Source organism: Sabethes cyaneus, chromosome 3 (genome assembly GCF_943734655.1).
Source record: "Sabethes cyaneus chromosome 3, idSabCyanKW18_F2, whole genome shotgun sequence".
In the NCBI taxonomy this organism is placed as follows: Eukaryota; Metazoa; Arthropoda; class Insecta; order Diptera; family Culicidae; genus Sabethes; species Sabethes cyaneus.
The window spans coordinates 87,361,845-87,379,088 of record NC_071355.1 but is presented as its reverse complement, the minus strand read 5'-3'; the positions used below and the strand labels follow the sequence as shown (position 1 = coordinate 87,379,088).

The following is a 17,244-nucleotide window of genomic DNA, read 5'->3' as shown; positions in this document are numbered from 1 at the left end:
ACGCTGTGAACATATCTGCCAAATTTCATTTGAATTGGTTTTACCAATCAAGTTATTTGAAAAACATTGATGAAATTATTTAAGCAAACTTCACTAATATGAACCAAATACAAAAACACGCGATCATGTGCTCTAGCGCAAAAATGTTTAAATGTGTGTATTTGAAAGAGTTTATTTAAAAAATATGGCGTAACTTTCTACACTATTAGGGTGACCGTAAATCTACCTATTAGGGTGTTACAAATTTATTAAATGCGTTATTAAATGCGTCCAAAAAAGTACAGTGTCTCCACAAAAGTTGTAGAACACAATAAAATAAGCAACTTTGCTGTACATAGTAACTATCTACCTCTTACTGGTTGCGAAGAGTAACGATTTTTTTAACTGAGATACACGCACCGTCGCTGAAGACATATGGTTTCGAGGAGAGCGCGTTTAACCTATTGTAGGTACACCATTGCACTTCCCTTCAAGCGATCCCACATTTTTACTGTAAATTCTCAACGAGACCACGTACCGAAAAATACTCTGGGCTCAACATTTCTGAAGATAAAAGCCTATAAATATCAATCCTGCCCAAGAAAAAAATATTCTACAAATTTATCAGTATATTACATACACATGCATATGTGTTTATAACCATTACTACCATTACTGCCCATAAATGCATAACAGTCTCATGTGAATTTCACCACTTTTGAGATAAGCCTAGGAATCATCTTTAAATTGTTCACGCTTTCAATATTTCAAACAGTAATATTATGTTTGTTCCCAAAATTTTGAAAATAATATCAAACTATGTCAGTCACAAGTTACAAATAAACGCATAACAGTCTCAGTAGTGAAAATATAACAATAAACATCTACTTTTAGGAAATGCCTGGACCGATTTGACTGAATAACTACCAAACGCAAAGTTTTGTGGCCTAGAATAATTCTATTGAACAGAATTTGGAATACATGTACGGTTCCGAAGATATGTCTGGAACAAGTTCCGGAATATATGAAACTTGAACATAGAAGCACCTTGAATCATAACAATCCCGTCATGCGACACCTCCAAGTACTCGACATTGCAGTACTCCATTGTACTCGATATCATATTCTTCACAAACATTCTCTCAGAACGAACAAACAGCCAAGCTCTGACCAGTCGATTGATATTTAATGACAGTGCAGTCACGCTCCGACGACGTAGGATTTTTGACCCACCTTTTAGGTCTAGAAATTACTCACAGCACGAACCGACTTCCCGATTCATGAACGCCTTCAATGCATTGCAACATGTTATAACCATTGGCATGAGCTCGGATGTGATAAGACATAGACTCAGTTTATACTTTAGAGGACAATTACGATAAATCGAATACTTTTAATTTTTAAGACAATTGTAATTTTGTGCGTGTTGAAATTTATTTATTTGTAAGCCTATGTTGTAGTATATATTTAAGAATGGGTAAAGGGCTTAAAGCCTATATTCGAAATACAAATCAAATCAAATCAATTGCAAAACTAGACCATTGGTAGTCGTATATAATGTTGAAGACATCATCGGCCACGTCTGAACACGTCCGGAAACGTTCCAGATCGGGGATCAATTTCTGAATTGAACTAAAATAAAACTTGTGACATCTTTAAGTACTCAAAATTGCAAAAGTAGTTCATTTGCCGTCATATAAAGTGGCCAGGATTACATTGGCCACAGCCGGACACGTTCCGGGAACGTTCCTAATATATCCAGGAAAACGGCCAGTTTCTAACTCAAACCAAACCCCAGAATGCGACCCCGCTATTAACTCAAAATAACAAATTACAAATAAAAGGAAAACATTTTTGGATTGCTTTGAAATATATATGTATAATATAACCAGTATATTACTTAGACATGCGTATGTATTGATGATAACTACCATAGTGTTATCAAAAAGCTGAATTATGTTCTGAAGGCGTGTCGAATTCTAACTCAAATGACAAATGAGATGGTATAACAAAGGTTCCTTTCACCAATAGGTGGATTAAATCGGGTTTTTTAGATGTGCAATGGTTGTGCGGATTTATTCTCCAACGAATATTTTAGAAACATCGCTCTACGGAATGAAATCAGTAGTACTGCTGCTTCGGCAAGCGATATAAAGGCCATGAAGACCGATATTGATAAGCTGAGTACCGCAATCAACACGCTTACCTCCAAGGTTGACATAAAACTTCAAACTCCTCTGCCTGTCTCTCCTATGCCATGGGGCAATCGCAATGACTTGATGCCGAATACCCCCAAACGCAGACGTGCAAATAGCGGGAATCCTGTGGATTCAACTGAGAGCGCAAGTGGTACTCGCGGTACAAAACCTTCGGCGGGCTCAGTAAAAACAGTATCGTTGAGCGACGACCTTTTTTGGATTTATCTTTCATCTTTTCATCCTAATACTTCAGTGGATGATATGTTGGAGTTTGTGCAGGACTGTTTGGATCTTGATTCTAGTACAAAGCTTAAAGTGGTAAAACTGGTACCCAAAGGTACAGACCTTTCTACGTTAAGATACGTCTCCTTTAAAGTCGGTATCAGTCGTGACCTAAAACACGTTGCGCTGTATAGCGACTCCTGGCCTGAAAATGTGTTTTTCTGTGAATTCGAGGACAACCGATCAAAAAACGTTGTTGTCGGATTGCAGCTGAATTCACAAACAACAACGCTTCTCAAGCCACTAGATGGCGATGGACAGAATCATGCGAAACCACCGGAAGTGCAGTAGGTACCAGCGTTGCTCTACCATTGGCACACCAGGAACCAGAACGCACTGCCTGTCGCATTATGGGAGACCTCAGCCCACCCGACCCAGACATGCTGGAAGTTTCTTGTCGTCGTAGTCAACTCGTTTCCTGCCATCAGAGTCGTTCTGGTCCTGCGGTTGGGATTGGTAGCGGGGTCTCCCAAACATCGTTCTCAGGCAAGTATGAGTACGTTAGTAACATTCATTTGCCTGATCAACATCCGTGTTCCAGCGAACCGTCTACTAGTCTACCAAATGGCAGGGTCCGATCGGGAGAATTGAGATGCATCAGTCCGGGACGCACAACATAAAGCAATATGGTAGCCCTTGATCCGCCTAGTTTAGCCTCGCCCGATGCCGGTTTCACCCAATCACAGTTAAATAGTTCCTGCCATCATAGTCGTCCCGGTTCTGAGTCTAGTGCTGCGATCAGGGCTTACCAAGCTGCCCTCTTTGGCAAGTATCCATCTTCTCGTGACGTCGACCTGATATCGCCTCTACTTCCAGCTCGACGTCAGCAGTTCTATCAGCCACTACATCGCAAGTTTTTCTATACTACCAGAATATTGGTGGTATTAATAGTTCTCTTGCTGAGTACCAGCTGGCTTGCAGTGACACATGCTACGATATCTACGCTTTCACGGAAACTTGGCTGAAGAACAGCACACTATCGAAGCAACTGTTTGACGACACGTCTCGGTTTATCGGCACGATCGGACAGCCTTAAATAGTAACAAAAGCTCTGGCGGCGGAGTTCTTTTGGCCGTGCGCTCCTGCATCAAATCCTGGCAATTGAAACCTCCCGAAATAACGACGGTCGAGCATCTGTGGGTAGCGATATCGACTCAATCTGGAACGGTTTTTATCTGTGTCGTATATTTTCCACTTGACCGCATCAATGACAGCAGCATAATCGTCAAACATGCACTCTCTCTCGAATGGGTTGTATCGCAAATGGAAGCTAATGATAGCATTATTATTGTAGGCGATTTCAACCTCAGCACACTTTCGTGGCTCAGCGATACGAATAATTTCCGCTTTCCTGACTTTGCTCATTCCTCGTTTCGTCCAGCTTCACTGTCCTTGCTTGATTCATATTCAACAGCCGGACTGAGACAGCTGAATGGCATTTTGAATGCAAATAACCGTTTGCTTGATCTGTGTTTCGTAAGCGAAGAATTAGGGCAACGTTGTTCTATTCTGCAAGCCCCAACACCACTCGTCAATCATTGCAGACATCATCCACCTCTATTGTTGACACTGGATTTGAAACCCGAATATCGTTTATTAGACCATGCTGAAACTGTCTATTACGACTTTCTCAGAGCAGACTTCGAGGCGATGAATAGTTTTTTGGCTAACTTGGACTGGAATTCTTTACTCGCTAGTCATGACGTTAACTTTGCTGCTTCCACCGTTTGTGGCATCATACTTTACGCGATCGATCAGTTTACACCCAAAAAATTTAAACGCAAGCCTTCTAAGCCCGCATGGTCCAACTCGGAACTTAAACGCCTGAAACGACTAAAAACAGCTGCCCTTAGGAAATACTGCAAATATCGCTCGGACCGCACCAAAGTTGACTATGCACATGCTAACTCCAACTACAAGCGCCTAAATAATAGCTTGTTTATTGCCCATAATTCGTATCTGCAGAGCTCTCTTAGAGCAAATCCCAAGAAGTTTTGGACCTTTGTAAACGAACAACGGAAAGAACCTGGACTTCCTTCCAATATGACTGACGGCGTTAAAGTAGCGGATTCAGTCGCAGATATTGCCGACTTGTTTCGCACGTAATTCAGTAGCGTTTTTTCTGATGAGATCGCCCTAGCTCATGACATTGTGGCAGCCACAAGTAACATTACTCGCTTAACCGTTTCCAGTTTCCCGTACAACGTAACTAGCGATGTGGTGATCTCTGCTGGGAAACACTTGAAATCCTCAACGGGATGCAGCCCAGATGGCATTCCTTCCATAGTCTTGAAACGCTGTTTAAATACTCTTGCATTGCCCTTAGCTAAGGTTTTCGATATATCATTGACGACGGGAGTTTTCCCCGAGTGCTGGAAGGATTCCTTTGTTTTCCCTGTGCACAAAAAGGGATGCAAAAGAACCTTTGCTAATTACCGTGGTATTGCTGCCTTAAGTGCTGTCTCTAAGCTGTTTGAGCTAATCATTCTGGAAAAGTTGATGCAAGATAGCTCACACTGCATCTCTCCTGACCAGCATGGATTTATGCCAAAGCGCTCAACGACAACTAATTTAATCGCCTTTACATCGTTCATCATCCGTGCAATGCAAGAAGGGAATCAAGTTGACGCTTTATATACGGACCTTTCTGCAGCTTTCGACCGCATAAACCATGAGATAGTCATCTCCAAATACCACGAATTGGGCATTCACGACAATCTGCTGACTTGGCTTCGCTCCTATCTCATCGGCAGAACTATGTCATTCAAAATCGGCGATTACGTATCGTCACCCTTCCTAGCACCTTCCGGCGTTCCCCAAGGCATTCATTTGGGACCGTTATTGTTTCTGCTGTACATGAATGACGTGAACAGTATCCTCAAATGTTCGAGATTATCTTATGCTGACGATTCGAAAATGGACTGTACAGTAAAAAGCCCTAATGACGCCCATCTCTTGCAACAGGATTTGGAGACCTTTGACGAATGATGCCGAATTAACAAGATGTCACTAAATGTGTCCAAGTGCTCAGTCATCTCCTTCGGTCGCAAACGTAACATGTATCTGCACGATTACGCCCTTTGTGAGACGGCCCTAAAGCGCGAAACAACTGTTAAAGACTTGGGAGTCTTGCTTGACTCTAAACTAACGTTCAAGAACCACATTTCCTTCGTTGTATCCAGGGCTTCCTCGAAACTAGGATTTCTGTTCCGCTTTGCGAAAAGCTTCAAGGATGTATATTGCTTAAAATCTCTATATTGCTCGCTAGTTCGTCCTATGCTGGAATACTTCGCCATTGTTTGGTCACCTTTTTACCAAAATGCAATTCATCAGATTGAAGCAGTTCAACGCAAATTTATCAGGTTTGCTCTGCGACACCTACGCTGGCGTGACCCACGTGACCTGCCGAGTTACGAAAGCCGTTGCAAGCTGATTAATTTAGAACCGCTGGAAGGAAGGCGCTATGTGGCTAAGGCGTGTTTTGTCGGCGATCTTCTTCAAGGAAATATCGATAGTCCTGAATTGATTAGTCGCCTAGATATCAACACTAGAAGACGTAATCTTCGTTCGCACGCCTTTCTCGTCAATCGACATTCAAGAACTAACTATGGGTTACACGAACCAGTGCTTAGTATGTGCCGTGTTTTTAATAGCTGCTATGAAGTGTTTGATTTTAATGTGTCTCGTGAAAACAATAATGCTGTTGTAGTTTGGAGCTGTTGCACTGGAATTTGGTTCTCCTTTGAGACTCCTATCTTAGCAAAGTACTTCCGCCGTATCAAGAACTCTCGACGATAGGAGAAAAATTTCGTTGCCCGGGCATCCTACGTTGGTCAAAATGAATCAAGTGAAGCTATGTGTTGCTTGGTATATAGTGTGTGCAATTTTTCAAATTTTAATTGTTCTAGTGTTAGTTTTAGACATCCCTTACGAAGATTTAACGTACTTTAGTTAGTTGTATGATGTGGATAAATTATTGAAACAAACTGGAAGAAAGGTAAAATTGAAAAGCATTTGTTACCGCTTTGTGATCACCGCATTGTTCGAACTTCCACAAATATTCTGTTCATTTGTAACGCCTCTAGACTGAATTTAGCTTTGCAGTTTTTTTATTTACTATAATAGGCCAAAGTCCTACTATAAGAACTGTATATTACGATGGTTTTAAATATTTAACCCGAAGAATGTGAGGCAACATAAAAAGACGGGAAACTTGAAACAACTACAACAAAAATTGTTGAAGGAAAGATATCTCATAACATTTTGAAATATATGCAGAAGCTTCGTGAGTAGACCAACAAATAGATAGTTTCCGTAAACAAATAACAATATTAGAGAACTTTCCGAGGACACTATCAAATGACAATGAAAATTCATCCGCTTTTGATACATCTGCAACGCTGTACAAGGATAATCTAGCTGAGCTCAACTGAGAAAATTTTATTAAAACTTTCACGAGGTTCATGAAATCTACCTTTCACAAGATAACCTAATTAACCTATGCTGATAAGTGACATGTAGTGTGTAGACTACTGGCGGGTCGAAGAACGAACGGAGGAAGCAAATGCATAATACTGTTATCTTTGCGAAATGTTTCTGCTGGCTAGATTTCCCGAACAGAAATAAATATAAATCGAACAAAAAATCCTGCTAGCTAATTTGTCGAAACACTTTCAGACTGGTATTCTCATAAGTTTATACCCTAACTGATCCATAAAGATATTTTCAGTTATTCAGTCTCAAAATATAATATACTCTTTATGGAAATTTTCCCCTACACGGGATAGCTAGTCAGAAGTTTTTTTTCGAGTTTAACGAAGGCTGATTGTTTAAAAATTTTCTTCCAGGTGCACCAACCGCTTTACTGCGGCAACCTAATGTGAAAAGAAAATAAGTCATAAAAAGTTTAACTTAAAAACTTCACCTCTCTATGCTTCCATTCTAGTCTTGACTCTATTCTATAGTTTGACAGAACAGTGGAACGCTTGAGTAGTGCTTTTGAATTTTCGATGCGACAGCGTAAGCCTATTTAACATTTAACATATCTTTTCTGAATCTATCTGTTAGTAGAAATCTTTCTGCTTTTTCAACAACATTGGTTCATTAGGGGTGCATTGTGTTTTTAATAAAAAAAAAATAATTGTATTTACACAGAAAAATAAATTGCCATGTTTGCTCGAATTATGCAACTCATTAATCAGCGCCAATCTGACGTGCGGAGCAACAGGAAGTAGGATTGGATTACTTTTCACATGCTATACATGTAACAATCCGCAATGTAAAACGGTGAGGTCGGGACTGCATTTAACGAAGCCCCGTACCTTTATCCAGCGCGAACCTAGCAAAAGTCATTGCAGCAAGTAACAATAACCGAAGCGAATTAATCACTTTGAACTGGACTTACCTGTTGGGGAGCACCCCGAGCAGCTGAGACAGAAGACAGAGCGTTACCATCAGAGCCGTCCTGACCTGTGTGTCGCGTTGCCATCGAAGATCAGCATCGGTTTTCGCGTGAAAGCATCGACCGACCGGTGATTAGAGTCATTGATGTGTAACACCAGCAGCAGTGGCAATGCGAAATCAGAGAAGAGCGAGGTACAAGGAAACACGATTAGTAAATTGTTTTACCGATGCCGTCGGTCGTTTGGTCGAAGAGATAACTGGCGCACCGAGCGACGATGGCTTCCAACCGGTAAGGATATTGAACTGTTCGGTTGGAATGATGATTGGGTTTGGTTGCGATAACACCGACATTCGCGGGTTTAATTACGCATGCACGGCCAGCGTGTTGAACTATCGGCTGATTAAATCATGTGAGGGGAAATTTCTACCAGCGCGAGTACAGGAGAGCTGTACGAACAATAAGTAGCGGTGTTAATCCCACTGTACATCAGTTCTCATAAACTGTTCAGTTCAGGTATCCTTTGGCACGGAGTGGTTGGTAGAGCATGCTTTCGATGAAAGTAAACTTCAATCATTACTTACGGATTGTGATTTGTGTATGTAATCGGCTTCGTTCACGCCATGTTGCATAGCAGCCGGATGTTCACCTTTGATTACGTGGACCACCACACTAGCGGAGTCTGTGAAAGCGAAAAGATACAGGGCAGAAGAATAGTGTATTAGCTATGCATATATATTTTCGCAACAATAATAGGTATGAGAGTTCTTGGCTTATCATACTGATAAAAGTATAAATAAATAAAGTTTTGCTCAAGAGGTTTCATGATGAGCAGTAAGGACTAGAATATTAATGTATGGGAATTGTTTCGACTTGCTTGAAGTGAGTACAAAACAAAAAGGCGTTCCATATGCCGTTTCAAGACAGGTAACTTGAGCTTACACAATTACTTTGATATCATTCGAAGGTAAGAATAATAAACGGTTCATAGGTTCAGAGCGCTTCCGATACTAGTAACTACATGTTGAACGAATCTTTATCCAATTTGAATCTACAAATAATCAAGTTACATGGGTAAAACAGATCAGAGGCATTATCGTCATTCATTCGCTGCTCTTCGATCTAAGCTTGGACTACATCAGTGGTAATCCGACTTAGATATCGTCGTTTGGAAAATTATTATACAAGCTTCACGTTTGATTTTGCATTTGGCTTGTAAACAGACGTCACATTGACACACAAATTGGCTATTTCGAATTCATTTTCGTTCAAGCGTACGATTAATGAAGAGTCAGAAGAGTTGTACTGGTTGGTGTCAGAAATTTGAATACATTTGACTTTTTTTCTTGCGACCAGTTAAGCGATATGTTTCTACCATACATGAACGACGAAAAATGTCATGGGAACAATGACATTTTTTGCTCTTTGTGTCGTTTACATTATGGTACGGTGCAGACCCTTTTTCACTATTATAATGACAGGTATCGCAAAAAATGAAGTAGGTTCTGCAGATTATGATCACATGAATGCTATAAATCATTTCTTGTTTCACCAACGATTTATCCGTGAAAACTACCAAAAAATACAGTATTAATTAGGGTAACGGCACCAGTTTTCGCCAGGACACCAGTTTTCGCCACCCTAGGGGTTCAAAAGTGTTTTATAGATATTTGGAATGCCATAATTAGCATAACATTTTGAATAATTTAAACATAGTTATGTACTGAACCAATATAATATGACTCCAAACCCTTAATGGTTATATAACTCAAATTGGCATTATTTTTAGGTGGCGTCGTCATATTGAAATGATTTAAACATGACCCACTTTTCGCTATTGGCGAAATTCAATGGACTGTTCCTAAGCGCATCGCGGGAACCAGTTATGCGATTGATTTTCAACGGAAATCCATTCTGTTTTCGCTATTTAACTGAAAATTAATCCTATTTTCGGAAAAAATATAATCATTAATGAATTTTCTGTCTAGAACCGGATACAAATGATGCTTCTGATTAATTGGCCTAACGTCTTACGACAAGGCATCCGCAGTATAATTTCTCCATCTGTTTCGGTCCATGGCAACTGATCTCCAGTTCCGCGGGCACCCAGTGCTCGCCAGATCTCGCTCCACCTGGTCTTGCCACCTCGCTCGCTGTGCCCCCCTTCGTCTTGTTCTTACCGAATTTGATGCGAAAACCATTTTTGCAGGATAGTCGTCCGGCATTTTTGCAACATGTCCTGCCCAACGTATCCATCCAGCTTTAACCACTTTCTGAATACTTGGTTCGCCGTAGAGACGCGCGAGCTCGTGGTTCATTCTTCGCCTCCATACACCGTTCTCTTGCACTCCGCCAAAGATGGTTCTTAGCACCCGCCGTTCGAAAACTCCGAGTGCTCGTAGGTCCTCTTCTAGCAATGTCCACGTTTCGTGCCCGTAGAGGACAACCGGTCTAATTAGCGTTTTGTACAGTGTGCACTTTGTACGGGGGCTCAAATTGTTCGACCGCAAGTGTTTGTGGAGTCCGTAGTAGGCCCGATTTCCGCTGATAATACGTCTTTTAATCTCACGGCTGGTATTGTTGTCCTCTGTTGCCAGTGAGCCAAGGTATACCAACTCGTCGACTACCTCGAACTCATCCCCGTCGATTACCACGGTACTGCCCAAGCGAGCCCTGTCGCGCTCGGTCCCGCCCGCCAGCATATACTTCGTTTTAGACGTATTTATCTGCAATCCAATCTTCTCTGCTTCGCGTTTCAGTCTGGTGTACTGATCTTCCACCGCCTCAAATGTTCTGCCGACAGCATCCACGTCGTCAGCAAAGCAGATAAATTGACTGGATTTATTGAAAATCGTGCCCCGCATTTCGATCGCCGTTCGTCTTATAACACCTTCAAGCGCAATGTTGAATAGCAGGAAAGACCATCTCCTTGTCGAAGTCCCCTGCGAGATTCGAATGGGTTCGACCATCCACCCGAGATTCTCACACAGCACTGGATACCATCCATCGTAGCCATGATAAGTCTAGTAAGCTTACCCGGAAAGCCGTTTTCGTCCAAAATTTTCCATAGCTCTTGTCGGTTTACGTTATCATATGCGGCTTTGAAATCGATGAACAGGTGGTGCGTGGAGACTCGGAATTCGGGGCACTTCTGGAGGATCTGCCGCAGGGTGAAGATTTGGTCTGTTGTAGACCGACCCTCCATGAAGCCGGCCTGGTAACTTCCCACAAATCTATTGGCTATTGGCGATAGTCGATGAAAGAGGACTTGGGACAGCACTTTGTAGGCGGCATTCAGGATAGTGATGGCTCGGTAGTTCTCACAATCCAGCTTATCACCTTTCTTGTAGATAGGGCAGATAACCCCGTCTTTCCACTCCTCCGGTAGTCGTTCCGTTTCCCAAATCTTGACAATCAGTTAATACAGACAGCCGGCCAACTTGTACGGGCCCATTTTAATAAGTTCCGCTCCAATGCCATCCTTTCCCGCTGTTTTGTTTTTCTTCAGCCGCTGGATGGCTTCTTTAACTTCCCTTATCGATGGGGGTGGCACATCTTCGTCGCTTGCTGCACCAATGTGGTCACTTCCTCCGCTATCATGGTCTTCCGCCTGCACGCCATTCAGGTGCTCATCGTGGTGCTGCTTCCACCTTTCGATCACCGCACGGTCGTCAGTCAAGATACCTCCATCTTTATCTTTATCGTGCCTGCGGCACGAAGCCTTTGCGAGATCCGTTGAGTCTCTGATAGAACTTCCGTGTGTCGTGAAAGCGGTACAGCTGTTCGAGTTCTTCGCACTCCTTCTCCTCTTGGTGGCGCTTCTTCTCCTTGAAGAGTCGGGATTGCTGCCTCCGCTTCTGTTTGTATCGCTCCACATTCTGACGGGTGGCTCTACGCAGCATTTGTACCCGCGCTGCGTTCTTCTCGGCCAATATCTGCTGGTATTCCTCGTCAAACCACTCGTTACGACGATTCGGTGCCACACGTCCAAGGACGTTCTCCGCTACGCTGTTAATGGCTGTTTTCACGGCATTCCAACAGTCCTCAAGAGGGACTTCATCCAGCTGACCCTCTTCCGGCAGCGTGGTTTCGAGAGATAACGCGTAGTTTTCGGTGACCTCCGGTTGCTTCAGTCGTGCTAGATTATACCGTGGCGGGCGGCGGTATCGTAAGTTGTTCACAACAGATAGTTTTTGACGTATCCTTACCATCACTAGGTAGTGATCCGAATCAATGTTAGCGCCCGGATAGGTTCTGACGTCGATAATGTCTGAAAAGTGCCGACCATCTATCAGAACGTGGTCGATTTGTGATTCTGTCTGGTTGGGTGATCTCCAGGTGTACCGATGGTAGAGGTTATGTTGGAAGAAGGTACTACGTATGGCCATGTTCTTGGAGGCGGTAAAGTCGACAAGTCTTAGGCCGCTTTCGTTCGTTTGCAGGTAGGCGCTGAACCGTCCAATCACCGGTTTGAATTCCTCCTCCTCCTGAGCATTACAGTCCCCGATGATAATTTTGACATCATGTCTCGGGCAGCGGTCGTATTCACGCTCCAGCTGCGCGTAGAATTCGTCTTTGTCATCATCGGTACTTCCGAGGTGAGGGCTGTGCACGTTAATTATGCTTATATTGAAGAATCGGCCCTTGATTCTTAATCTGCACATTCGGGGGTTGATCGGCCACCACCCGATCACCCGCTTCTGCATCTCGCCCATCACTATAAAAGCTGTGCCCAACTCGTGTGTATTGCCGCAGCTCTGGTAGATGGTATGACCATCTCTATACGTACGTACCATCGTTCCTTTCTAGCAAACCTCCTGCAGCGCTACGATGTCGAACTTGCGGCTCTTCACTTCTTTAGAAAGCACGTGAGTACTTCCGAGGAAATTTAGAGACCGACAGTTCCATGTTCCTAATTTCCAATCGTTAGTCCGTTTTCGTCGCCTGGGTCTTTGTTGATTGTTCCGATTAGAGTTATTATTATTACTTACGGAGTCCATTGCTTTGTTTTTTAGTGGTTCAGGCTTGCAAAGCCCGCAACCAACCCCACAGTATCGCCGGAGGGCCAACGTAGCTCAAAGGAGCCCTCCTCCCCTGTCAGCATACGACCTTGGTTTCTACCGGCGTTAGTTACCCGATCTCCACCGAGGTTGCTCGTATCTCGGCTGGTATCACGAGGAGGTAGGGGTAGGAGTGGCTAGGTAAGAGGATGTGAACCACTGTGGGGTCTATTTTATGCCCAGTGCACAAGGCACCGATGGTACGCATTACCAAGCCGTTTACCAGTCATGCTACCATGCCATGTTCCCCATGCCATACCAGCCAGCCAACGATGCTTCTGGGGGTGGCGAAAACTGGTGCCTCACATGCATCACAAATTTTACATTTACAACGACTCTTCCAAATATGTGGGTTTAAGCTTAAGGCTGAAAACGTAGCAAAAATGTTTCTCTTTAATGTAGGCTAAACAATTCTCATCGATATGAAACAAAGTATATAGCAAAGAATCGCGGTTTCCTTGTTTGCTGTCTGGAAAAGTGGCGATTTCTGGTATCGTTACCATATAATTTCAAAAACAAAGGAAGAAACGATGTCGACGGCAAAGAAACAAGAATAAAGAAATCATGAAGTTTTGTAGTTTATTGGTTTATGGTCATATCTAAAGTATCTTCAAAATTTCAAATACCTGAATTGATCAAATAGGAATGTTAGGTGAAATCCGTATCATTAATTTAGATCTCGTTCACGTTCGCCAGTCGAAAAATGCAAATATAGCGATAAATCTGTATCATCTCTATACTACGACGAAAAATGTCACGAAAGGAAAGAAAATGTCGTGACATTTTATATGACCAGTCATCGTACACAAGAGAATGTTTTCTCGTAGTAATGTATGAATTTGACCAAACTCGTGACTTTAGTCATGACCTTGAAATGCGGTCAGGCATATATTAATATTTTTTTTTGAAACGATGATTCTACAATTGATGAAGGGACGGTAAGGGAAAGTAATGAAGAAGGATTTTTTCGGGAATGAAGGGGAAGGGTGTGTGTGGTATTCAGCCACCTAATAAATAAGTGTATTGCACGTATCGTGAAAGCCATCCCCCGGCGCCATCCCGAACCCCGAAGGCTTGCTGTTCGTTCTTCGGTTCGTATGCGCAGTGAGTTCGGGCATGTTGCCATCGTACGATAATCTTATCCCTCAGTGCGTAGTTAACCTCTTTGAATATAAGTTGTGTGTGTGCTAGATGCGGCATGTTGGGTGATTCCTAGTGGATAGCAGTGTTACACATTTGGCGACCGCGACAGGTTTTTTGCTGCTTATCTAATTAATAGCATATAACTTATCGGACAGCGGCAAAAATAAATCATGGCTTCTGGGAATCATCCAATGTGTGGCTGAATTAAGCACTGAAATATCCGAATAAACGATTGTGCAAATTGAACAGGAAATCTGCACGAGAAAATGGCTGCCGTGTGTGGAAAAGTACTCGGTACGATACTACGCCATTCTTTTTTTCTTTTCATCGCTTCCAAGAAATGCGATAATAGTGAGAGTCGATATCAGCTCGGGACGAGCAGTGGTAGTTTTTGGTGCACGATGGCACAAAAGATTTGATTATGTATGAAGACGCAGGAAACTTTGTTAGCTCGGGACGAGCATTTGTAAAGTTTTTTTTTAGCTCGAGACGAGCATTTGCAGTGACGTTATATAACTCGGGACGAGTATTTGTAATGTGTTTTTTAAAGCTCGGGACGAGCATTTATATAGCAATTGCAAAATTGACTCTTAGCTCGGGACGAGCATTGGCAAAGTTGTTAGTTCAGTTAGCATTTGCAGCAACGTGTTTTAGCTCGGGACGAGCAATTGTAAAATTGGTTGCCAGCTCGGGACGAGCATGTTCAAAAGTACTTTGATAGCTCGGGACGAGCATTCATGGAATTGATTAATAACTCGGGACGAGCATTGCTAAGAACTATTATCTGGTTCGTAACGAGGAAAACGCCGTCCATATTATTTTGGGTAAATAAGCGAAAAGGGCGAGTAGAGCACACAAGCAATTTGGCTTGAAGCTATTGCAAGAAAGCAAATTTTGCGAGATTAACAGGATGATATAGTTTACTATATATGGTGAAAGTTTAAATAACCAAAAATTTAGAAACTTTCAATTATAAATTATATCCATGGAGAATTTTTATCTGTGAAAGTAAATTTTGGAGCTAATTACAAGATTATGCTTGTTTGCTTATATTTCAAACCAAGTTTTACCTTTGTTTTACATCATAACGAGAAATTTTGCTTTATATGAGACAATGTTTAGTCCAGGTAGATACGGTCCTGCTCCGATTTACGGAAGCGATAGGGAGCATTCGTGTGAATCGGAGGACAGCCAAGTGTTTTCTCCAGGCCGGTTTGTTCGTATCAGTAGTCCTGACGAGAACAGCGTGGAGTACACTGGCGATTCGCAAAACGAAAATGTGGGAAACTTGGACGAAATATTACGACAATTTTGAAATCGCTGCAAATGCAAATGACCCAGCCCAGTTAGGCGTTCCCAACTACTATATTTATTCGGTGGGAGATGACCTTCAGGGCATCGTTCGAGCAGCTGAGCTAAAACCTGTTTGCGGCGAAACCGGCAGCTATGCAGCTTTTGTCAGGGATATTGAAGAATATTTGAAGGGATTAACCGGTAGTTCAGCTGAACATGGTACTTTTACGTCAACGTGCTAGGAGGAAAGGGAACCGGCAAGTCAGCTTCCATCCCAGGTTGAGGGAGAAGGTTGGGCTGTGCGGTTATAGCCCAATTGACCAAGACCGTTGCTTTCTTTCCTTGAGAGTAGAGGGAAGATGTGTGGTATTCAGCCACCTAATAAATAAGTGTATTGCACGTATCGTGAAAGCCATCCCCCGGCGCCATCCCGAACCCAGAAGGCTTGCTGTTCGTTCTTCGGTTCGTATGCGCAGTGAGTTCGGGCATGTTGCCATCGTACGATAATCTTATCCCTCAGTGCGTAGTTAACCTCTTTGAATATAAGTTGTGTGTGTGCTAGATGCGGCATGTTGGGTGATTCCTAGTGGATAGCAGTGTTACACAGGGTGGAAAGGAAGGGGGGGGGTAGTAGGTAGCTATGGTTAACAAGTTGTCGTTGTGACTCCTATCTTTTGTCCAATGCTGGAAGGTGCATGGGTCGAACCAAGCTGTAATCAGAGATTATAACCGGATTTGAACCCACAACACCTGCCAGGGCGTGTCGCTCACTGGTACCCGTGTACCTTTGAACCACAGAGGCGCTGGACTGGTAGGAGTCACAACGACAACTTGTTAACCATAGCTACCTACTACCCCCCCCCCTTCCTTTCCACCCTTCCCCTTCATTCCAGAAAAAATCCTTCTTCATTACTTTCCCTTACCGTCCCTTCATCAATTGTAGAATCATCGTTTCAAAAAAAAAAAAAAAGGTATGAATTTGGATTGCCCATGACTCTCGCAAACGATAAGTTCTATCAATACAAAATAGTACGGAGCGATGGAATGGACTGAAGGGACGATATGACGTTGTATTCCGGTCTCTGGTTAGTAGGACTGTTTGGTTCTGAAAATTTATTTATATTCTCTTTCAAGTTTTTTCTTCATGATTTACTAGTTTCTCTAAAGTATACAATAGTAACATATTAATATAACGCATATACGGACTGGCTACTGTGAATCAATTTTCGTGCTCTAAAGATTACCACCACAGCTTAGAAATAACGAAGCAAACAAGACAAAACATGTTTGAATGGCACGATAATAAAAAGCGTCTACACAACAAACTTTTTGTCAGTTTAGACAAACATACGCTTAAAGTAGAATTATTTCAATTTTTAATTATTTGTTGAATTTTGAGAAACTTCAAATACCAAACCATTAGATATAATGGGAATTTCTTCGAATGTTTCTTGTTCATTATACTAACACTCTCTAAACTCATTTATGATTATTCGGAGAGTTTTATTTTTCTACCTGAGATGAACAGTGTGCCTAAATTTGTTTCAAAGCCGAAAAAGTGAAGCACGCGTGGTTTTTGACGTAGGACTAGGTCTTTGTCTGGGATTGGGTAGCACTTTGTGAAAACGAAAATAGAAGTGTAACGTTTGAATGAAAGATTTCAAATGCTAATAACTACTAAACTACTGATCGAAACTGAACAATATTTCGTTGGAAAGATAAAATGATCAGCAATTTTATGGAGGGGCGAGAGAGCAATTTTATGGACGGCGTAAGAGGGGGGGGGGGGGGGCTCCTATACAAATGAAACACAAATCTCAAAACTAAAGAACAAATCAAGTAAATGAAAGCAAATTTGGCATGTGGGGGTTTTAGAAGGTAGGATTTT

The 17,244-nt window shown here is 42.4% G+C and overlaps 1 protein-coding gene across 1 annotated transcript in view; it reads right to left on the bottom strand.

Annotated features, from left to right (window-relative positions):
* Positions 1–4,600: 4,600 nt before the first annotated feature.
* The window catches only part of LOC128739841 (uncharacterized), a 45,947-nt gene continuing 33,303 nt past the window's right edge, over positions 4,601–17,244 (bottom strand). Inside the window, exons 5-6 of the mRNA XM_053835342.1 lie at positions 8,441–8,542; positions 4,601–4,854 (exon numbers count right to left, since the gene is read on the bottom strand). Of these exons, the coding sequence (XP_053691317.1) occupies positions 4,601–4,854; positions 8,441–8,542 (356 nt within the window). The remainder of the gene's footprint in view (positions 4,855–8,440; positions 8,543–17,244) is intronic.